Source organism: Rhinichthys klamathensis, unplaced genomic scaffold (genome assembly GCF_029890125.1).
Source record: "Rhinichthys klamathensis goyatoka isolate OS25496 unplaced genomic scaffold, OSU_Roscu_1.1 h1tg000246l_1, whole genome shotgun sequence".
Classification (NCBI taxonomy): Eukaryota; Metazoa; Chordata; class Actinopteri; order Cypriniformes; family Leuciscidae; genus Rhinichthys; species Rhinichthys klamathensis.
In genome coordinates, this window is record NW_026606768.1 from 898,132 (window position 1) to 922,433 (window position 24,302).

Genomic DNA, 24,302 nt, shown 5'->3' on the forward strand with positions numbered 1-24,302 from the left:
TACTGCTTGCTTACTGACTGTTGTGCAGCATGCACTGAGTGTATAGTGCATACTCATTTTGCATTGCATTGTGGGATACAGTATTCTACACAGTGTGCTCTGCTGCATACTGCACAATAAAGCAAGTGCTTTTAGATCATTCTGGTGTTTATGCATACATAAAATTGATGTATTATACATACTATATACTGCACAAAAAGTAAGAGCATACAAGCATTCTATTCTGAACATAGTGTGCATAGATTTCTTTTGTGAGTATAAAATAATTCTTGATAAAAAACATAATATATATATATATATGAAAATATAAAATGATACATAAATATATTAAAATATGTATGAATTTCCATGTATTTAATTTTCAATAAATGTAATGTTATATATATATATATATATATATATATATATATATATATATATATATATATATATATATATATATATATATATATATATATACATTTTTACTTGATGCATTCATAGTAGATATGACATTTTTCCCCATAATGGCTAAGATGGTTTTATTTTAATTAATGTTAAATTAATATATTTCCATACATATGCTTGAGTGTTGAAAGAGAGCTTATCTCTTATTCATCATTAATGAAATACAGAACAGGAGAATTGGGATTGACGCATTAAACTGTCACTTTTGGCATTTTTAAAATTGACTGTTGTCATTATATTATAGAACAAAAGTACTGTCAGGTATTTATTGTGTTCTAGAAAATACACCATATCCCTTTATTTTAAGACATATTGTAAGTGCATACACACTCTAATGAACCCTTTCAAACATACACTCTCATACTCACATTATATGGCTCCGCAACGACACAAAAACACGCAAAAGGTAAAATAAAAGTTTTTTCTCTCCTTTCATTCAGTCTCCTCAACCGGAGTAACACAGACGCTGGGTAAATCTCTCATCTGTCCTGGTTGTTTGGCCCCTCGTACACAGGAGTTCAGTGGCCCCACACTGGGTTTCAGGGGGTCGAGAGAGAGACGGTGGGCGTCTCACTCCTCTCACACCTTTATGTGCATTAGAACCTGTTTACGGTGTATACTGAAGTCCTCTGGAACAGTATCTGGAAAAGATATGTTTAATCTGCTTATTGTTTTATTCTTCTGTTGTAATGCTGGGTTTTGTCAATAAACAACTTTTATACAGAATTTGCAGATTTCTTGGAGACTTTGTGCGTTGGATTTGGGTGTCTAGGGATCATGATTTAAATATCAAAGAGTGGATTAATCTTTACCATTACAGCGGTAGCGCAGATTGGACCAAATGATGTTCTCTTGAGAGAAGCAGAACACGCCCAGGCGGCCTCCTCTCATGGAGGTGTCAATCACAACATTGGAGTCAGCCACCATCTCTGTGCCTTCATATAGCTTCACCCTGCAACAGGAGCACACACACGCATGAGAGTCACTGTCAAATACTACTGTGCAGGACTACTGCTGGACCCAGATTTAATAAACGACAGCAAAATTGTTTATCGTACAAAAGTGAGCAAAAATGTCATGAATAGAAAAATTAAGTTTTGCAAGTGTAGAAATTGTATGTATGTATGTGTGTGTGTGTATATATATATATATATATACATACGTATATATAAAATATAAATGTATATTTGTTAATACTTTAGATATATTTTCTAAATATAATACTATTATTATATAATATATATATAATTACCATATTAGTATATAATGTGTTTTCAAAATATATACTATATATATATATATATATATATATGTGTGTTAAAACCTTAAATATATTTTTATAAATATTATAATAATATTATATCTAATATATAGATAATATACCATATTATTATATATTATGTCTGCTTTCAAAATATATATTAAATAATATATACTGTGTGTGTAACATTTTATTTTGAATACATTATATATAATAATATAATTTATATCTAATGTATTCAAAATATATACTATATAATAATAATAATAAAACGTTATTTTATATAGCGCCTTTAAAAAGTATCAAAGCGCTTCACAAGAATAAAAACATAAAACATACAATTAAACAAACAATGCATTACTGACAGAAAAACGTAATAAAATACAAAAAATAAAAACATTATGAAATATAGGAATAATAATAATAATAATAAGACAATTATAAACAATTATGTAAAAGCTACCCTAAACAAATAATAATATTATTATTATAAATAATATATAAATGTAATAGTTAAAATGTATAAAATATTACAAAATATGAGGATTTTATGAGTATTATTCTAAGTAATATTACCAACTAACAAATGAATTTGCACCAAAGTACTTTAGTCTTATTGGACGCACAAACTTTTACATCAACAACATAAGAAGCATTTTGTCCTCCCACTTAAAAACCCATTTATTTTGCAATCCCAACTTATACGGTTACATTTTATAATTTGCATTTAGCATCGCCGACCTAATTTTGAGAACCGTTGTTCTAGAATATTTGATCTGAATGAAGCAGAGAACTGTTTTATGCTACAGGCCACTACTAAACTCCACCTGCTCGACCTCTAATTACCTGATAATAAATGAGATCTGATTTGATTTAGCAGCAGGCCGGACTTAAATTGCATTATGTATGAGCAGAGAACAGTTGCAGCACAATTCAGAGTGAGTGTGTGTGTGTGCGTACTGAAGTCCAGTGCTTTATTCACTCCTCTCACTGAATACAAAGCAGGTGTGTTTATGTGTGTGTGTTTGAAAAGGCCCTTACAAAGCCTCAGCTACACATTGTCTCACACAAATGTGCATACACGTGTACGTACACACACACACACACACACACACACACACACACACTGAGCTCCACACAGTTTTCTCTCTTCTTGTAGATATTTATGCAAACTAGAATCTTGGGAATGTTCTAAAAAGTTCAATAATCTTGCAGACTCAAAGTTTAAAAGCTTCAGAACTGTTTAACTATGAAATGAGAATTTATTTTTAGGCAATTTCTGTTATGACATTGCTGGAGCATTTGCTGGAGTTTATGCGTTGTTTCTTTGGCATGAGCATCTGATTTACAATACAATGCCAAGAAATTACTCAGAACAGGAAATCATACACAATACATGTTTAACTGTCCTCTGCGGTCCGTTCTCATTCTTTCTTTAACGGCCCGTCCACTACAGTAGTTTCCGTTGGATCTGCATATGAACAGGCACCAAGAAAATTCTTGCCAAGGATTTCATTGGCATGGCAACCACAACAATGGGCGGCCAGGGGGCCCAACCACTCAGCAGAGTCTCAGGGGTGTGAGGAGGGCAAGAGGAGGGGGCAATTGTGAAGAAATTTTAAGAATAACGAGTCATAGCACGCCCACCCCTCCTCCCCTCCCCAGTATACCAGCACAAGGTTCTATCAGCTGCCGCTCGCACCAGTGAGTGCAGTCAATGACCCAATCTGGTATTGCGCCCTCTTGTGACAACAAACGCAGCCCACAATCGGACAGAAAAAAAAGTTGCTTCACCAAGGACAAATGTCTTATATTATTACACTTAATAAAGGAATACACAAGGTAAATTATATAATTCAAAATAACATTTTTGGCATGCAGTCAATAACAATACTTTCAAATAGCTACTCAGTTTGAAAAAACTGAGAGAAAAAAATGGTTTACAGTAATGTACATTACCATTCAAAAGTTTAGCGTCGATTTTTGAAAAGTCTCTTATGCTCATAGTCTTATTTGCTCACCAAGGTTGGATTTATTTCATCAAAAATACAGTAATATTGTGAAATATTACAACCAGTGTTATTTTAGTAACATTGAGATAGTTTTGATTAATATTTTTGAGTTGGTTTTTATTTTTGTATTTTTATCAAGTTAAACTAAATGAAAATGAAAAATGTTTCCTTGGAAACAAGCTGAAATAAAATAAGTTCTTAGTTAAGTATAATAACCCTGATTAGTGATTACAACTTAAAATATTTTTTTATATATATATATTTTAAAATTTAATTTATTCCTGAGGCAAAGCTGAATTTTCAGTATCATTACTCCAGTCTTCAGTGTCACATGATCCTTCAGAAATCATTCGAAAATGCTGATTTGCTGCTCAAGAAACATTTCTTATTATTATCAATATTGAAAACAGTTGTGCTGCTTCATATTTTTGTGGAAACCGTGAAAAATAAATGTATGCTGAATTCTTTGATGAATAGAAAGGTTTTTTTAAAGAACGTCTTTATTGTCACTTTTGATCAATTTAATGCATCCTTACTGAATAAAAGTATTAATTTCTTTTTTTCTTTTTTAAATCTAACTGACAGCAAACTTTTGAACAGTAGCGTATATCCTGCTGCTGCACACTTGTAGATCATCTCACCTGATATAGCCGACCTGTGGCCGGTGGCTGAGCTGCCACCGGTACGAGGTTTTATCTTGCCATCCGACATTACGTGGGTCTTTCCACAGCAGTTTCACCTCTCCATCCGTTTCCCCCGTGTGCCACAGAGCGTTACGAAGAAATTCACCGGGGCCTGTACGAGACTTCACTGCCTACACAAACACAAGAGGTCATATGAACATTAGCAAGCCAATATATTTCAATGAAACTACACAATTAAGTAACATTCGTACCTTGAGCTGCAGGCCCGGTTCAGCCATGGCCCTGAATGGGACCGACTGCCAGTAGGTCTGTTCGGTCTGCTTCCACATCACCACATAGAAACTAGACGAATCCTGATAGCCGAAGATGAAGCCGGCGTAGTCGTCATCAGTCACCGTGTTAACGTGAAAAGTACCCTCGAAGTCCACACCGTTAAACGCTGTGTAACCTGTGGAGAAGTGATTTAGAGTCTAAGTTTGAGTGTCTTCTGGGCGGTTAGCTCTTGAAATCTGAAACCGGACTCACCCACTGCCAAGCCCGGGTCGCTGTTCATGGTTTGAACAATCTCCATACCCTGAAACCCAAATTTATCCGTATTAATACAAGGACTTAGCAAAGTATAGAAAATTACAGACTTCATCTTTAAATAATATCAATGACATCATGGATGCCCCAAAAAAGTGTGATTTAAATCTCTGGAAAAAGAAAAGTACAGCAACATGATGAACTTGTGTCAATGAGATCAACATGATTCTAATGATGTCAGAAGTAGGGGTGCTGAAGCACCCCCTGTTTTCACAGGTTTATAAACTTTTATAAAGAAATCAATACATTCGAAATCAGTTAACCTTTATTAAGGAATTTAACTGTAAATTTTAAGTAGGCTACAAATCTTTTGTCTTTTTAAAATGTTTTAATCTTACATAGTTTACTTTCTCAAAATGGGACTATTATTTCATTCCTCTTGGATCTTGATTGACGCACACCAGGGAGTGAAATTAACAAGTGACATGGTAAGAACCCATACTCGGAATTCGTCCTCTGCATTTAACCCATACAAGTTAGTGCACACACATTAGGAGTAGTGAACACACACACTGCAAACCATAGACACAAACACCTGGAGCAAATTCAATCAAAATGAACAAAAATGCCCCCCAATATTAAGAATGAGTTCCTGAATTTTGTACGATATAGTTAAGCAATAGGCTATCACACAAGCAATAGTGCTGTTTTTCCCTGAAAAACATTTTGCAAACGTGATGTTGATATTATAAAACAGTTAAATAATCAAGAACTTAACATTAAAGCTGCAGTCCGTAGTTTTCCTCTTTGTCGCCATCTCTGTTCGAAATCTGCAATTGCAGTCATTCGCGGAATAATCAACTTTACGTGGGTTGTGCCTCGGCACGGCACAGCGCGGATGAATCCAATGTTTTGAGGAGAGTGTGCGGCTGTCAGTCACAGCGCCGGTGTGGATACTGGCATTCAGAATCACAGATTCTACTTTTTGGAAGTATGACCAACATAAGAATTTTCACTGGAAAATGTAATCTGAACAAGTAAGTAACATCCACTTTTGTTCTGACCAACTAAGGGGAAAAAAGCATTGCAGTAAATCGCGCTGATTAAATCTAACGATCGCTTATCATATCACGTCAAACCGTGCAAATTATACTTTGTTCTCAAATTGTTATTGTTAAAGGGGTCATATAATGGTACATGCACTTTTACAAGTTGATTGTACTGAAATGTGTGTTGACAGTGCCTGTGCACAACCATCATATAATGATAAAAATCCATCCAGTGTTTTTGTTTTAATCTCGTTATATGTTTTCCCCTGTCTCAAATTGAGCCGTTCGTTTTTGTGACGTCAATAAAACGGACGCCCCTCCCGCGATTGTTGATTGACAGCAGTGATTCAACACAGACCCGCCCTCGCTCGTCCTGTCAATCATAGTCCGCGCGGATCGGCGCGGTCATTGTTGATACGCTGGAGCACTGTCTATGAGCAGAATGGCGTCTAAGCGATTGTGGTGTTCTGTTCTTGGGTGCAATAACGAACACAGCAGTCATTTTAATGTTCCTAAATCCGAACCGCTGAAGACGCAGTGGCTGTGTTTGTTTTCGAAGGGAATATTCCCCACGAGCAACGTCAATGCTCTCATGTTTGCCGAATCATTTCTCAGTGGACTGCTTTATAAACGAGGATCAGTGTAAAGCTGGTTTTGCTGAGAAGCTGCACCTGAATAAAGGATCGGAACCTATTCGTCTTCCTGCTGAACCTTCAGAAGAACTAAAGTGAGTGTAACGTTTTATTAATCTTTATATTAATATTTATATTAATCTTTGCAAATCGCCAGCTGCACGCTTCACGATGGTTTACACTCGGTTTACACTCAGGGTACATTACAGCATGTTTTCTATGTACAACGTTCTCAATATAATTCATAATCCCACGTTTATAATGAACAACGCGTTATGGTATTGGGTTATTGTGTTACAAACGGTGTATGCGCAGAACAGAGAGGCGGGGTGAGCAAAGCTCATTATCATTTAAAGTCATATGCACTGAAACGGCGTGCTGAAAACAGAGCTGTTTTTGACCAGGTAAAATAAGTGTTTTCTTACAATACTAATGAGAATTTTTAATTAAAGTATATTACAAACTTTTAATTTAGACCCTAAAGAATCATATTAGCTTGTACAAAAATGGCATTTTATGACCCCTTTAACAACATCAGCATTGCGTGACTACATTTAATGCCCTTCCGATATTTATCCTTGTTTTCGCATGGGCCCGGTTGCAGTCTCTTTTTTTTCTGTAGCCACTCCGAAGTCTTTTGCATTTTACAGCGGGTGAATCTCCAGTTGTCCCTGGTGATTGTCGTTTGAACCTTTCTGGATCCGCCATCAAATTGGTTTCATTATTTAAAGTTTAATTATATCAGGTGCTGTGAGAAACTTACATTTTAGACACATATTGTCTATTTTTGCTCCTTCAATGAAAATAGTTCCAAACTAAGCCACATCAGAACCATGTCTGAGCAACATGTTTCATTCCTGAGAGAGTCAACGTTTCTGAATGAATGATTCAATGACTCACTCATTTAGACAGGGACACCTGTCAAGTCTGTAAAGTAGGCACAAGTGTTTATTTAATCATTATTGTTTATTTCCTGTCGCCGTGTAGGCTCATTTATTGCCTGCAAAAATACCTCAATAGCCCTTTTTTGAAATAGCGTATTATAAATGCATTCCTTGTTGCATTTACAATTGCAATCATGTTTTGTCAAAAATGTACTGTATGCTCAATCTATTAAACAAGCGTTCTCGGGGATTGTTTGTTTTGCTTATGGCGTTGACATGTTTTATATATTATTTCTCTACCCACATTCCCTACCTTTACACCCAAAACATCCTCCCGCGCCCCTGCATGATGGTTTACCTGATTAAGCACCACCCAGTTTGGGTCGATCTGAGCGTCACCCTCAGGGTCTAGAATGACCGTCTGATAGGCTCTGAAATCCGTAAGAGTGACTTCAGCACTTTCTGGACACACGTCAACCACGTCCAGTACAGCATCATTGTCAAAGTCATTCTCACACACGTCACCAACTCCGTTACCTAAATAACAAGAAAGTAAAGAATTAGGCGAGTCATTAATAAGGAAGATTATATACCATCAGTGGATATGAACGCTCTTACTGTCCGAGTCTTTCTGGTTGGGGTTGGAAATGAGTCTGCAGTTATCAGGCCCGATGCCGTTGATGGCGTAATTGTCCGGGATCCCATCATTATCGTCGTCTTCGTCACAGTCATCTCCGATGCCGTCGTTATCCGAGTCAAGTTGAGAGCTGTTTGGAATGTCGGGGCAGTTATCTCGAGTGTCCTGGTGTCCGTCTCCATCACTGAAAACACCCAACATTCAACATTATGAGCTCAGCTGAATTGAAATTGTGTGAGGTGATAATAACTGGTATAAGCAACAATGTGTCACAAGGGCTATGTTCACACTGTCATTCCAAATCAGATTATTTGTATATCCGATTGAAATATGATTTAAAAATGATTGAATGTCCACACTGTGTATCACAACTGATCCAATTTGTGTGTGCTGTGGCGCTCTTTCATTTTCCAGAATATTTGTGTTGGTTTCTATGCCAATGGAGTTGCATTGGTAGGCATACGCCAAAAAGCATCAACATCAACATGGAGGGGGTTGCAATGATGAGTAGCCACGGCACTGGACTACTATGTCTAATGAAAGCAGTGGCAGCTTTATTCCATGCTGCCATCTCCGCCTGTCTCAAAATTCAAAGAGGTGTGTGGATGCATCCTCCCACTCGTGTGGTAACCAAATCTGATGAAGGGATGTGGCTGTCAAACTTCAGAATGCTTGCCGGCACATTCACCACCTGTTCTGCATCAATGTCTGACGTGTTTACCTTTTACATGCTGTGAGAAAGTGACATGTGACAAGTCAAAAAGTTAAGCAAAATCCAATCAGAGCAGTCAGACAAACAAATTTCCAATTTTAAATAGGATTTCAAGCCACATATGAATGAAGCTTGAAACAGATTTCTAAAAATCTGATTTCATGTGATTTTTTGCTGTTCACTCTTACTTAATTTGTTGTGTACATATTTGGATGTGCACAAAAATTGAATTCAGACTGACAGTCTGAACGAAGCTTAGATGGCAGCAATCTTCCCATATACAGGTTAGTGAGTGAAAAGGATAGTCTGCCAATTGTGGGATTTATATATTTAAATTGACCAGAGTTGTGCGCGTACTCACGTGTCTTGGTTGGTGTCACAAACATCCCCGACCAAGTCATTGTCTACATCTGTCTGCAATAGTATTAACTGAGTTTATTATTCATACATTTAATTTGAGAAAAAAAAAGTATATAAAATAGACCATTCACTGCAAAAGCAAAATTTTGCTGTTTTTTAGTTACTCAATATTTCACCCCATAATTTTAAATTCTGTCATCATTTACTAATGTCATCTCAAATAGGATTAATAGTGTTAAACAAAACTTAACTTATTAAAAATATTTACGTTATTGAAATCAAGCTGAAACAAAATAAAATATAAATACTAAATGCAAAACTAAATGAAAATTAACTGAAATTAAACAACTTAACTGTAATAAGTTGAAGTACTAAAGTTACAAAAATTAAAATGGATTAATTGATTAAACCTAAATAGTAATATAAAAAATACAATTTAAATAAACCAAAAACATTGAATAAAGGTTAGTTCAAAATATAAATAAAAGCTATCGTAGTATATAAATAATACTTAAATAGCAATAGTTTCAAACCTGTATGACTTTCTTTTGTGGAACACAAGTTCAAAAATATACACTGGTCAAAAGCTTCAAGCTTCAAAATGACTAAAAAGCACCATAAGGTGTCATAAAAGTGTATATACGATAGCTTTGTATGAGGATTTAATTTAATTCCCTCTATTGTAGCTCTCAAATCAAATGGGGGCTTTAAATATGTCCTTTTTTATTTTTCCATAGAAGAAAGTCACACAACTCCTTTTTGACACTGCGTCAACTTACAATGAAAGTGTAATGTTTGATATAAAGTAAGATGTGATGCAGTACCTGCATGGGGTTGCTGATCTCAGGACAGCTGTCACATGCATCACCCACTCCGTCTCTGTCCCGGTCTGTTTGCATTGGGTTCGGCACTTTGGGACAGTTATCCAGCACATTCTGGATTCCTGCAAAACATCCACACACATCACATACACAAATGATGATGTTGTTGAGACACAAAGTGAAGCAATTAATCAGGCTGAACAGTCGTTACCATCTCCATCGATGTCTTCATCGCAAGAGTCTCCCTCTCCGTTATTGTCAGTATCTTTCTGGTCGATGTTGGGAACGGTGGGACAGTTATCACACGCGTCACCGAATGAATCGGTGTCAGAGTTCTGCTGATCTTTATTGGACACCAACCGACAGTTATCCTGAAACATACACATTCATTCATAGGAAGACATAAATTTTTTTTTTTTTTTTTAAATCACCCCTCACACAGCCAAATCAAATGCAGTGTTATTTTAGTATAACTGATACACCGATTTTCAGTTCCCAATTTTAGTTTACGTTTAAGTAATTTTGTTATGTGCTTTTGTCATTTTTATTATTTTTTTCAACTTCAAGATTTTGATTAAAGTGCCCCTATTTTTTTTCCAGATATTACCTTTCATGTAGTGTGTTATTTAGCAGTTAGTGAATTGCGTGTTGTCGACATGTTGAGAAGATTCTGTTTTCAGCGCTGTGAATCTACTTCGCATGCACTTCGAAAGGATGAGGACTCATGAAAGGAAATGATATGGAAAAACTGACACCATTGTTACTGAGACTTTGTTTAATAGCAAAAGTAACAAAGCTCAAAGCTTATTGCGAATTATTTGATGGGAGGCGCTATAAAGTTTTGTTCATTCATCAACTGAAAACAGCATAGACTAAAACATCGATTCTTGGGATTTAAGAATAGATATTGGTTCATAAAAATGAGAAGAGATTAAAATCGAGAAATTTATATTTTTAAGCCTGTGTGATAGGCTTACATCTATTTTTAGAAATGTTTCATTTTATATTTTAGAAAACTGAATAGGGTCAATAGTCTGGAAACACAAATATTTTTCCTATTTTTTCTTATTTCCATACTTTTCCAGACCTGAAAATTACTCAAATCAAATTCCATACTTTTCCAAACTGTGTAGGAACCCTGGACTGTTCGTCTCATTGTGTATCAGCCGCTGAGGAAGCCTCCGACGCTAAAATTCAGATATGGTAATAGGTGTTTCGTTTCCCACATGCGCTGTATGCGTTAGACCAATCACAACAGACTGAGCCATCTGACCAATCAGAGCTAAGAAGGCTCTCGGAAAGGAGGGATTTAGAGAGACTGAATCTTCAAACTAACCGTTTTCAGACTTTTAGGTGAAATTAGGTGGAGTGCAATCTATATTATGAGAAAATTAAAGTGTTTTTTTGATCTTGGATGCATGTAAACCTATTGCAGGAAACCTCAAAAACAAAATGAGGAACTTATAAAATAGCATTATAGGGGCAGTTTAACAAAAATTATTTTAGTTAGTTTTAGTTAACATTAACAACACTGGTCGGATGGGACACAAACACACCTCTACGTTCTTTATTCCGTCTCCATCGGCATCCTCATCACACTGGTCTCCGATCCCATCGTTATCTGCATCTTCCTGACCAGAGTTGGGTGTGAACACGCAGTTGTCCTGAAAAACACAGAATGTGAAAATCAAAAAACCCTAGCACAACACTTCAAGCTGGAACTGAATAAAATCCTTCTTTCAGACATACTGAATCTAAGAGAGTTCATGGGAGAAGTCCCGGGACAGCAAACTACGGTGAATCTGTCATATAAAAGTCCAAACAAACCCAAAAAATGGTTTATGCAAACACATTACCTCATCTAGGATGAATAGCTTAATTTACTTGAAAGGTACATGATGTGTGAACAATTGCACTTGAACTGGAAATATTTAAGTCTATAAACCATCAGAATAAATAGAACAATATGGTTTCCAAACAATACTTATAAAGAATATCAATTCAGTAGGGGTGTAACGACACATGTATTCGTCTTGAACCGTTCAGTACGAGTCTTTTAGTTCGGTACGCATTACAAACCGACCGATTCGTTGGACCATTTTTCCTGCTGGTGCGACCAAAAGTTTGTTAGCAGTCGTGACCATCACAACGTTGCCCAACATCAACTGGCAAACTTAATGAAAGCTGAACGAAACTGCGCTACTCATTTGTGCTTAAAGGACCGTTTATCAGTTTGGACCAATGTCAGTGCAGCGCGAGCCGATCTTAATCAAGCAACACTGTTACTACACAGCGCTAAGAGATCCAGTAAAGAAAGCATTTGAGTTCCCCACAGAACTAATAACATCGCTGCGAGATCTAGTGAGAAGCATTCAAATTTCTCCGTTTTAACCGTAGATCTCTATTAGATCAAACAGCGCTGACGTGGAAACCAGGAGAAACATTGTGCCATGAATGAACTACAGTAGTTGTAGGCTTTAAGTCCACAAATCAGCAACATTCACCATGGATTTAATGTAGTAAAACTAACTCTAACCATGAAAGTTTGGCAGGAATAGTAAAAATCCAGCACTTCAAACTCAAATATTATCATATTTAAATGTTATTTTTAATATGATGACCAAAACATTATTTGTTCATCCTTCAAAGATTACCCCCATTTATAAAACTAAAAGTTTCTAGATGTAGGAAAACTCACACTTATTAGCATTGTAACCAGTAGGTGGCTGCCATTTCCACTCCCAAATATTTATTTTCTAATCGTTTGGCTTTTGAATTATTATTTCAAGATTATGAATACAAATGCTGCCCTCAAATGTTAATCTGGAGCCTTGCAAACTTAAAATAAAACTGCACCTTGTAATTTCTGTAAGTTAAGTCTATTTATTACAGTAATAAAGTCAAAATGGGGGGAAATGTGAATAACAGCGCTGCAGGCTGATTTAAGAAGTGCCCCTAAATTTTCTGCTTGTGCGCCTTAAAATCACCATGTGCGCCTTTTTAAAAATTAAGGAAATTTCTCTGGCATATCTTTCTTTTTGCTGTATCGAAAATGTACCGAACCATGAAACCACTGTCGTATTGAACCGAACCTAAATTTTGTGAACAGTTACACCCCCACAATTCAGTGAATGTTGATACAACATCGGTGTGTGCAGGGAGAAGGATTGTGGGTAAAATGACTGTGAGATTCATACCTGTTTGCAGTGCTTGTTGTTGTCCATGCAGGGCAAGGAGCGATCCGGATAACCATCAATATCTGTGTCCATCCCACAAGTGTGACCATTACCAGCCCATCCAACATTACACTAAGAGAATCATACAGAAGTTTATCAGAAAACTTTCATGATGCAATAAAGATACAATATGACACATGTAAATCTGAGTTTTTGTCCTGACCAGCCATGATAAGTGACGAGGCATTTAAAAAGGTTCCAACAGGTTTTCGCAGTGATGCCATAGAAGAACCATTTTTATTACACCTAAGAACATTTCAGTAACTATTTTGTTCTTAGAGTAAAGAACTTTCACTAATCACTACTTTACTTTTTCTACTATAAAGAACCTTTTGTGTAAAAGAAAGGTTCCATGGATGTTGAAGGTTCTTCATTGAACCATAGATACCAATAAAGAACCTTTATTTACTGCATTGTGCTAGATAGCCCCACAATTTAAAAAAAAAAATGTAGGGTGGGGTCTTGGTTTAATCCACTGATTGTTGATTGGATGAAGGCAGGACTAACTGATTGGAGAAGTTTGGTATAAATCAACAGAGAGGTCATTTTGATTCAAAATGATGAGATGAACAAAACAAAAACAAAAAATGCGTGGATGATTCATTCACAATAGGATCATAAAATAATAGTGAATTTCCATTTCATGCTGACTTTAAATTTCAAATTCTTTCTGATTGGATGTGAATTGCTTGTCTTTCAAATCTTACTACAGGTAACTGGTAACTGAGTGTACACATACAGCACAGGTGACATCCCCGTTCCGCTGAATGATGCAGTGAGCATTAGTGTCACAGGGGTTGAAACTGAGCGAAGCACACGATTTCCGAGGGAAACATCCAGCTGTCTGATTCCCAACATATCCAATTTTGCACTGACCACATCGATATGATCCCTGAGAGAAGGGAAAGAAGTTTAAAAAACATTAACATACACTGTGTGTGATTTCAGAGAAAATGTCTGGGAGTTATGTCTTATACTCACAATGGTGTTGATGCAGATGGAGTTGGGTGTGCAGGCGTTGACCAAATCAAGACATTCATCGATGTCAGAGCATTCCTGAAATAAATTCATTGCAAAAAGATATTTGTTGCCACTTGCTTTGATATTGTGCTATCTGATGCAATGACATTGGGGCATTTTTAAGTGTAAATTCTTTTTAAGGTCACTGTACCTGCAGGTGAGTCTTAGCATATTCCATATCGACATTCAAATGAGCCAAAATTACAACCAAATTATTTCACCTTTATTCTAAAAAGTTCATTTTTGACACTTCCGCTGCTTTCATCCTCTTAAATCTGTAGCAAAAATAATTAATTATACAGACTACCATTCAAAAGTTTCAGGTAGAAATGCTCATTTTTTTTAAAGAAATAATACTCAATAGTATTCAGCAAGGATGCATTATATTGATCAAAAGTGACAGCAAATACATTTATAATGTTACAAAATATTTATATTTTAAATAAATGCTGTTCTGAACTGCTGAACTTTTTATTTATCAAAGAACGCTGAAAAAATGATCGCAGATTATTAGAATATTAGAATGATTTCTTAAGGATCATGTGAGACTGAAGACTGGAGTAATGATGCTGAAAATTCAGGTTTGCCATCATAGGAATAAATTACATTTTAAAATATATTCAAAAAGAAAACATTTATTTTAAATAAATGTAATACAGGGTTCCCACGGGGCATTAAAAAGTCTTAAAAGTTTGAACTTGAGTTAGCAACTTGACTCTTTTTTTACACAGAATGGCAGAACGAGTGAAGGAGACGGACTGAATAAAATGCTCATTCACTCTGACAATAGCATATGAAACCATATGACAATAGCATATGATAATAGCTTATGAAACCAGAAATCAGCCGTTACCCCAGTAACCCTGTAAATGAAGCAGGTTGCTCTACTTTTTGTTTTTGAAAAGTATTTAAACGTCATTTGACATGTTATTTGACCAGTCACATTACTTCCAGTTATGCATGTTTGAACTTTTACTAAGTACTGTTACATGTTTTAAGATGTTACAAGTTGTCATGCGTTTACTATTTTTATAGTATATGGAGTTGTGTACTATTTTCATATTACAAATACATATAATACAAAGTTTGTTTTTTATTTATTCAGGTCTTAAAAAGTTGATTTAAAAAAAAATGTGCAGCACAATATTATTTCACAATATTACTGTTTTTACTGTATCTTTGATCAAATAAATGCACTGTACCTGGCGGTAACTCTTAGCATATTCCACACCGACTCCAGAGAGAGGTGGACCCCATAGCCCGGGTGGGCAGGACTCACAGGTAAAACCTTTTGCTGTGTTGACACATGCGCTTGGTATATAACACGGCTGAGCCGCGGCACACTGATAGAGAGAGACATGCTAATCATTCAAATGATCTAAATATGAATCAGCTTTATGATTAAAAAAAACGAAGGGATGTTTATTTGAGACGCTTGGAACATGGACATAAAAACTCACAGTGGGTTCTGGACCAAGACTTATCAGTACTCGAAGATAAAACAAGCGCTAAATGCCTTCACCCACCTCATCTATATCCTTACAGTGTGTGCCGTTCCCTGTCATTCCCTCCGGACAGGGGCCACAACTGTACCCTGGGAAATCAAACGTCTCCATGCAGCCCACGCCCTTAAAGCAAGGACTGGGCTGACAGCGTGAACGCGGTTCATGAAATCCTTCAAACCAAAAAGATGAATTATCAAAACCAGATAGTCGAAAATGAGCTTCAGAAATCTAATATCATACGAATAATACATACATAAATGAAAGCCCCTCCTGTCTGTGAGCGGAGAGTTTTAGGACATATTCATAATGGAATACTACCAGACTGCTTTCTGCACACTATACACTGCATGCTTCCTACTATTAAAAAGTAGTAGTATGTGGAAAAAGTATACATTTTGCAGTGATAAACTTTTCAAACTTTGGTGTCCCATGACCTCATTATTGTGTTTTTAATCCAATTTTGTGTAAAGGTGTCTTGGCTGTTCTACCAAATGATGAGTAAAAAATAAGAAAATCACAGCAGTCAATTGCACTGCATTATGGTATACGTTATTTGCAGTGTGTTGCATACTTGCATTATATTCTTGCGGGGTTCGGGAGGGACTATCAATTTGCCTGAAAAATGGCAGATAAGTTCCAATAATTTTCTCCAGCACTGCTACTTGCACTTCTCACTTTTATTCTAAACTATTTGCCATTTCTTTAACAATGCTGCTGTCATCCTCTCAAATTTGTAGACAATAAAATTAATTATTATTAATTATATTATTAATTATATAAATGTAATTTATTTTTTCACTGATTTATCATTATGTATTGTCACACAAAACACCAATAAATGTTTTTTGAATAAAATATTTAACACTTCAGTAAAAATTTGTAAATTAAATATATAAATATATAAATATATAAATATATATATATATATATACACTACTATTCAAAAGTTTGGTGTCAGTAAGATTTTTTTTTTTAAAGAATGTAATACTATTATTCAGGAATGACACATTAAAGTAATCAAAAATGACAGTAAATTCATAAGATTTCTATTTCAAATAAATTCAACTTTTCAACGTTCTATTTAGCAAAGAATCCTGAAAAGAAAATGATCTGTTTTCAACACTGATAAGAAGAAATGTTTTTGAGCAGCAAATCAGCATATTAAACTAATTTCTGAAGGATCATGTGACACTGGAGTAATGATTCTTAAAATTCTGACAGGAATACATTACATTGTAAAATATATTCAAACAGAAAACAGTCATTTTAAATTGTAATAATATTTCACAATATTACTGTATTTACTGTTATAAAAAAATGTATCAACCCCAACCTCTTAAACGATAGTGTTTTCACTCACTCTCCAATCACATGTAATAAATAGTTTGTATAATAAAACAAATCTATTAATGTTGTCAGGAATTATTCAGTATGTACAACAGTGTGTAAACTGTGGTTCTGGTTATCACTCTCTTTCTTAACTCAACTGTGTATGAACAACTTTATGTACATGTAGCGTTTCTAACAGGACTGATGACCGTGTGCTGGAGTCTGACTCTGAACGCAGACCATAAGCTCTGTCAGGTTGGCTTGATGTTTGCTACTCACCACACATCTGGCACTCCAGAATAGCGTTCCTGACAAGAGACATTTCTTTCACCTAAATAGTACAAAAAACTTTAATTAAACATGTTCAGAACTATTTCCCTTACACAGACACACACACACTCACTCACACACCTGTTCTCTGATGTCCTCTCTCAGCTCTCCCAAAATCTGATTAAAGATGATCAGCTGGCCAATCAGAGCTTTAGTGTGGTCACCTGTACAAAAAATAATGCAATATCTTTCAATTAAATAAATTAAAGCCAACAAATCGCATATTATGACTTCACCAATGTCCTGAGATGTCAACTCACCTAAAATAGAATTAACCTCACCGTTCACTGAAAAACAAATTTTAAGCAAAAAACTTTCAGACAAAGATTTCCCAAGCAATCAAAAAGCTACATATTCAAGCCCCATGTACAGTCTTGTGATGATGTTGGCTAACCTATGTTATATGAAGAAGCGTCTCCCTGAAACGGGCAGTCGGTGAGAGCTCCAGCTTGGGCAACAGTGCCACCTAGTGCCACTTTAAGGGACTCCACTGAGCCCTGGAAGACAAACTTGTTAGTTACAAGAGCTCCTCTGGTTTCTGTGCGTTCATCCTTTGATCATAGTATTTTATAAAATAACAGTTTGGATATCATAAATTATCATTTCAGGTCTTACCCAATCATGACATCTAATCTTTCCTTTCATTAAAAATTAAAGGAATAGTTTACACAACAATGAAAAGTCATTATTTAAAAAAAAAACAAGTTAAATCAGTCATTATTTACTTCTAAACCTTAGATCTAAACCTGAATGCTGTTATTTTTCTGTGATACACAAAAGGACAACTTTTGGAGAATAACCGTATACAAATTGGAAACTACACAAAAAAAATGTCAGAACTAGTGCTGTTAAATAAATTAATCGCATCTAACATAAAAGTTTTTGTGTTTATATAACATGTGTGTATATACTGCATATTATCATATTTATATATGTATTATATATGTGTGTGTATATCGCGATTAATCGATTTGACAACACTATTCAATACACACACTACTGTTAAAAAATGTGGGGATATTACTCTTTTTTTAATTAATAGTTTTATTCAGCAAATATGCATTAAATTAAAATAGAAATATTTTGTAACAGTGTAAAAGTCTTTACATTCCCATTTCTATCCTGAAAAGAATGTTCTCAACATTGATAATAATAATAAATGTTCCTTGAGCTCCAAATCACCATATTAGAATGATTTCTGAAGGATCATGTGACACTGAAGACTGGAGTAATGATGCTGAAAATTCAGCTTTGCAATCACAGAAATACATTACATTTTAAAATATATTAAAATAGAAAACATTTATTTTAAATTATAATCATTTTTCACACAATTTTACTGTTTTCCCCCAAAATAAATGCCTTAGTAAGCATAAGAGACTTCTTTCAAAAACATTACAATGCCATACAATTACAAACATTTGAGCGGAAATGTATGCAGCTGTTGTGTGAAGACATCATCAAGACATAATGATCAAGGTCATATTGTGTTGGAGCTCACCTGCATACGAGCGTATGCCTTGTGGCCATTACGAATCTCCACCAGTTCGCTGTCTCTGGGCAAAGCGACCAATGGGGGCAGCCGCTGTGCGGAGTCAGCCAGACGGCAGTTCACAAACAGCTCCAGGTTCAGGTACTCTCTGCGCAGGCCACCGACTCGTAGAATAACAGACTGAGGCCGTCCGTCTGCCACATTAGGTGTCTGCAGGTTTACTGTGTGCAGCTTCCCATCTTCACGAACATACCGGACCAGAACTAAAACAAACAAACCTTTTAGAGATGTTCTGAGCCGATACCACATTCATAACCCTGTAATGCTACATATTTATGAGTGAAACAGGATATTATGGATATACAGGATATAATGAAAAAAATAAAAATAAGGGTGGGACTTGTTTTTATCCATCAAGAATTGATTGGATGGTGAAAAGTGGGCATTCCATACCAAAATGGAGCGAAATCTCAATGCAAGTTTGTTGAAACAAGCAACCTGCTATTTGGCTGTTAGTCAACATTATACAACAGCCTATGCAGTGATGTCAGTGGAAAAGTAAAGTTGTTTCAGAGAAAAAGCAAGTTGATTATGATATAATGATAAAAATGGGTCATCGCTGCATTACCTTTGTTAATTTTGCTCATGATGGCAACCTCCAGGTATTTCTTGTTATCCTGCTTGTTGTAGAGGCCCAGCAGAACTCCACCCAGTTTAGGAGGCAGACGAAACGTAGACATCACATACACATCACTGAGAGTCTTTAGTGCTAAAGAGACCTTCTCCACTGCGGCCACAGTCTGCTTCACATCCTCCAAACTCAACACGTCTATCACTGAGAGTGAGAAACAGAGACGGGGAGAAATAAAGGAACAGGCAATGAATAACCTCATACTGGAGTTGTTTCAAACCCGTATATATGTTTTTTTTCCCATGAAACAAGATTTTTTCCAGAATCTTCAGGCGTCAATGTCGTACAATGACAAATAACTCTAATAACAACAAAAAAGAACAATTTAATAAAAAGCAATAAAAGCATATGATTCATAAGCTACACTATATTTCATTTTTTTTAATCGCATTTAAATTTCCATTATTTTATCTTCACAAGCTTTTCATTTGAACAAATTACTTCATAAAAAAGTATTCAGTGATGTAATCCAAGCACCACAATATGAAAGTAATGTAATCTGATTACTTTTGGGTTCCTTCAAGGTCACATATGTAAATAAATTCAAGTAGGCTAAAAAGAAATATTAAATTATATATAATTAATATAACGCATTATAGCCTATATAATTATTTCTATTTACCATCTGATGTAATTAGTCTTAATTGTTCCCATTTACCACCTCCCAATCTTTCGTCGTAATTGTTCTTAAGTTATTTGGCTGGTTAAATAAAGGTCAAGGGTCAAAAGTCAGCGAGTTGACCTCGAGAACTGAGCAGACCTATTTGTGAATGAATCATTCAGAATGGGTTTGTGAAATGGGTCAACTGAATAATCGAAAGAAAATCTGACTCTAAAACAAGTTTTGAATCGAATCCCATATGACCGAGTCATGTGCATCATCATTTTTACAATGCTTTTGCGCCATTTTTGAAAGCTTGTGCTCCTATTCCTTATACATTGACATTGTATGGCCTATTATCATAGATTTTTTTCTTTTGTGCTCGACAGAGGAAAGTAAGTCATGCAGGTTTGGCAGAACATGGGAGTGAGTAAATGATGAATTATCTACCATATTTTCTGAGAGAAATTGCACTCCGTCTCCTCAAAATCTCCTCAGTGACTCTTTTTCTATCAGAGTTCTCTCTCTTTTTCACAGTTCTTTTAACTGGACCATGTACGTTTAACTTTTTACGGATTAATGACTTTAAAAGAAACATATGCATATAAAAGAAAGACAAAACATTAACTGGTAACTAACTACATGAGAGACGTTACTAGTCTATAACTGATTAAGTGAAAAAAAAAAGTCAGAATAATTACCCGGCACGTCTTGTTTCTGTGCGCTCTCTGCGTACCGGACGAACATCAACACGAAGAGACTGACCCAAAATGTCATGTTTACAAAATAATAAACGCAAAAAAGTGATGCAGGGCCAGGGAATATCAGAAACAGATCCGTCAACGATGCATTGAAACACGAAATATTTCCACGGGAACAAACCTGCGCTGTGCGGGTTGAGAGAGAGAGATTGAGAGAGTGTGTGAGAGTGTGTGAGTTGCGTTCAGACAGAGAATGAGCTGATCTAAATGAGAACTGAATCCGCCCTCTTCATCAACATACAATACATTATTCCTCTGTAAAACACACACACACGCATTGATTGCACGCGTATACTCAGGGGTAACTAGTTGTTCACACAGGTTGCGTTCAGCGTTCATAAATAGAGGACCGTAGAAGTCTCGAGACAGCTTTTTGAAACTTTAACGATTTTTAACTGCTTTAAAGCTGTTTTCACGCTGCGGAACTGCCATGGACGTGTGGTTGATTCTGGAAAAGAGGAAAACCGTTAAAAAGTTGTGCGTTACTTTTGTTTGCTAGCCCCTTTTTAGCGTCAAGATATGTGTGGTCACTCAGGTAGACTTTTATGGTAACTGAAAACGTGTTGATGTACTTGTCAAGACCCTACAGCCACATTTTTAAATTATTATTTTTTCTTTTTAAAGACATTTGGGCAAAAAAAAAACCCACAAAAGCTTTCCCTTAAAGGGATAGTTCTCCCAAAAATGAAAATGTTGTCATTTACTCATCCTCATGTTGTTCCAACCCTGTATGAATTTCTTTCTTCTGCTAAACACAAAAGAAGATATTTTGAAGAATGTTGGTAATCTCAGACAGATGACGGAAACCATTGACTTCCATAGTAGGAAAAAAAAACTATGGATGTCAATGGGTGCCGTCAACATTCTGGTTACTGACATTCTTCAAAAGATCTTTTTTTGTGTTCAGCAGAAGAAGAAAAAAATTCATACAGGTTTGGAATAACTTGAGCAACATTTTCATTTTGGGGTAAACTAAATTATTTTAAATGGCAAGAACAAATGCAAACACTGGCTTTGGCCATCTATTCTTGCTCAAACTCATAATTCCAGTGTCAGCTTTTGATTTTGCACCAATCTGCAAGCAAACAAAATTTATTGTCATAAAGAAAGCAAACGCTGTTGACATTTTAAAGTAGAGCAGTATGAGGACTGTTCAGTCTCGACAGTCTGTCCTGGGGTGATGTTTATTTTTCATTACCTCGGAGTTTCCTTAGAAACAGCTTTTAACAGCAGGTGTCAGGGGAACAGTTCTGTCATACTTGAGCTTTACTGGACCCTGCAAGCAGAAAAAATTGTTCAGCTTTTTGTACTATGCACCATCCGAAAGTGCTTTAAATGAGGGGACTTGTTAAACAGCCCTCTTCCCAGAAAGGAAAATATGAGTTGAGTAAAATTTTCACAATGGAGTCATGAATCTAACTTTTACACCCTGAACAAAACCAGAACCAGTTTGGTCCATGACACATAGTTTCAGAGCATAACCCCACCCATCGCTTCCCCATCTCAATCCCTGTGTGGAAAATCAGCACAATCCAAATGCATTTTTCCTTTTCAAACAGAAATTCTTTCCCAGATGATTTTTGTTGAGGTCATTAAACGCTGTCGTGCGGCTTCGGGGGGGCTCCTGATTGCTCTGGATCTAGTGGTGGGGAGGGGGTTCACTATGTTTCCACACACAAATACAAGGAAACAACCCAGGAATGAACAGGAGCCAGAGAGAGATTCCAGTCTGGTGCTGTAACACACAGCTGTGTCTCCCCAGGGCACAAATTCACAGAGCCCTCGCTCAGCCGACTCTGATGATCGGAAACACTGCCGGCAGGTAAATTGTAGCTTGAAGAGAATATCTTTCTCTCTTACAACCTCCACTTCACACACACAGTCCTCAGGGACCTCCTGTTACAACAATGCAACAGATAAAATCGGATTTTTGTAGGAGCAACCCCCTCAGTGTCAATGCAGCATTGCATCTGCAGAAAATAAAGAAACCCCATGCAGAATAAGGATTACTCAGGACTGTTTATTTGCCCCTCAAATTATGAAAATAGAAATCCATAAGCAATATTATTACAGCACATAACACCTAGTGAAAAGAGATAAACTGGCTGTTCAGATTTCCTTTACATTTCTGTAGAATCCCATGCGACAGATGCCTTGTCTAATAATGATTTTGAACAAATCAACACATCAGTGTAAAAGGTGAACTGGTTTCAAAGGTGCAAAACAAAGATGTTAAGAGGAAAAATGACTTCATACCTTGCAAGAATCAGCAGCCTTCAAAAATGCATTGTTTCTATTTCAAACAGTTTAACTAGAGAGAAAAATTCACTCGCATGTAGTTTAACTACCTTACAGAAAACCTCATGGAAAGTTACAGGAACTGAAACATCTTAGCCAGTTTTGCGGTTTAACATAAGCCACAGTTTCTCTCTCTATCCTTGAATATATCATGTTTAAAAAAAGTTTTTGTGCCCAAAATTAAAATTGTCACATTACTTGTGTTGTAAACCTGTATGATTTTTTTTACAAAAGAACATATTTTGAATCATGTTTGAGTCACAGTTTTTTTATTCAATTTGTAATGCTATTTTGGATCATTCTGGCAAAATTCAAATGTGCAATACACAAAATTAGTGATGCCGAATGCCATTGGTCCAAGTGACCAAGCATGCCGCACCAAATTTGAATATGCATATGCACTGATTATTTGATTTAAAGCAAATAAGATAGAAGAGGAATATTTTTTAGCAAATAATGATATAAATTAGGGACAGTTTCTCACATAAACTATCGTATGGCTGCAGAATACTTTGAAAATACCGCACAAGTTGTTTGGACTACTCGAATGCGTTAGCGTTACTATGTTGTTTTGGAGCTTGGCAGTAAAAAAACAACAACAAACAGCCACTTTCTCTATGTGGAAATCAGCATCATTGACATTCTGGCAAAATCCTTTAGTGTTTCACGGAAGAAACAGAGTTGGAACAACATGGAGGAGAATAAATGTTTAGATTAAATATTGGTCATTTTCTATTTCCATCAATAGGATCCATCACATTAACATGAGCATTAATCTGTCTGAAGTATGACAAGCACTGACAGCAGAGCGGAAAGAATGATTTAAGCAGTTAGCAAATAAAATGTGCATTAAAACAAGAAAAACACTGAGCTTCAAACAAGGCAATAGCACATACGAGATGTGAAAATCTAATTGCCATTGTCATAAAGCTATGAAAGGGTTTAAAACGCTCTGGTTTGGTCCACAGTCACACAATAAATGTTAAGGGAATCCCTTAGTTGGTGACAAGTTTGAAGTGCTCTCTTACCTGAACTTAGCTTAATATTAGTAGCTA

The 24,302-nt window shown here is 35.9% G+C and overlaps 1 protein-coding gene across 2 annotated transcripts; it reads right to left on the minus strand.

Moving 5' to 3' along the window:
• Positions 1–504: 504 nt before the first annotated feature.
• thbs3a (thrombospondin 3a) lies at positions 505–23,925 on the minus strand. 2 transcript variants are annotated; one of them, XM_056266161.1, is made up of 23 exons: positions 22,148–23,925; positions 19,525–19,731; positions 18,906–19,159; positions 17,799–17,901; positions 17,665–17,691; positions 17,486–17,568; positions 17,354–17,405; positions 15,767–15,915; positions 15,443–15,583; positions 14,202–14,276; positions 13,960–14,112; positions 13,182–13,292; positions 11,541–11,648; positions 10,196–10,355; positions 9,988–10,106; positions 9,165–9,217; positions 8,073–8,275; positions 7,813–7,991; positions 4,890–4,938; positions 4,616–4,812; positions 4,362–4,534; positions 1,260–1,399; positions 505–1,088 (listed from the first exon to the last, which is right to left on the minus strand). In XM_056266161.1, exons 2-23 carry the CDS (start codon positions 19,634–19,636, stop codon positions 1,027–1,029), a joined length of 2,703 nt encoding a protein of 900 aa, XP_056122136.1. In that variant the 5' UTR covers positions 19,637–19,731; positions 22,148–23,925; the 3' UTR covers positions 505–1,026. The 2 variants fall into 2 exon arrangements, with proteins under 2 accessions (XP_056122136.1, XP_056122135.1); XM_056266160.1 differs by lacking the exon at positions 22,148–23,925 and adding an exon at positions 20,890–21,080.
• Positions 23,926–24,302: the final 377 nt, after the last annotated feature.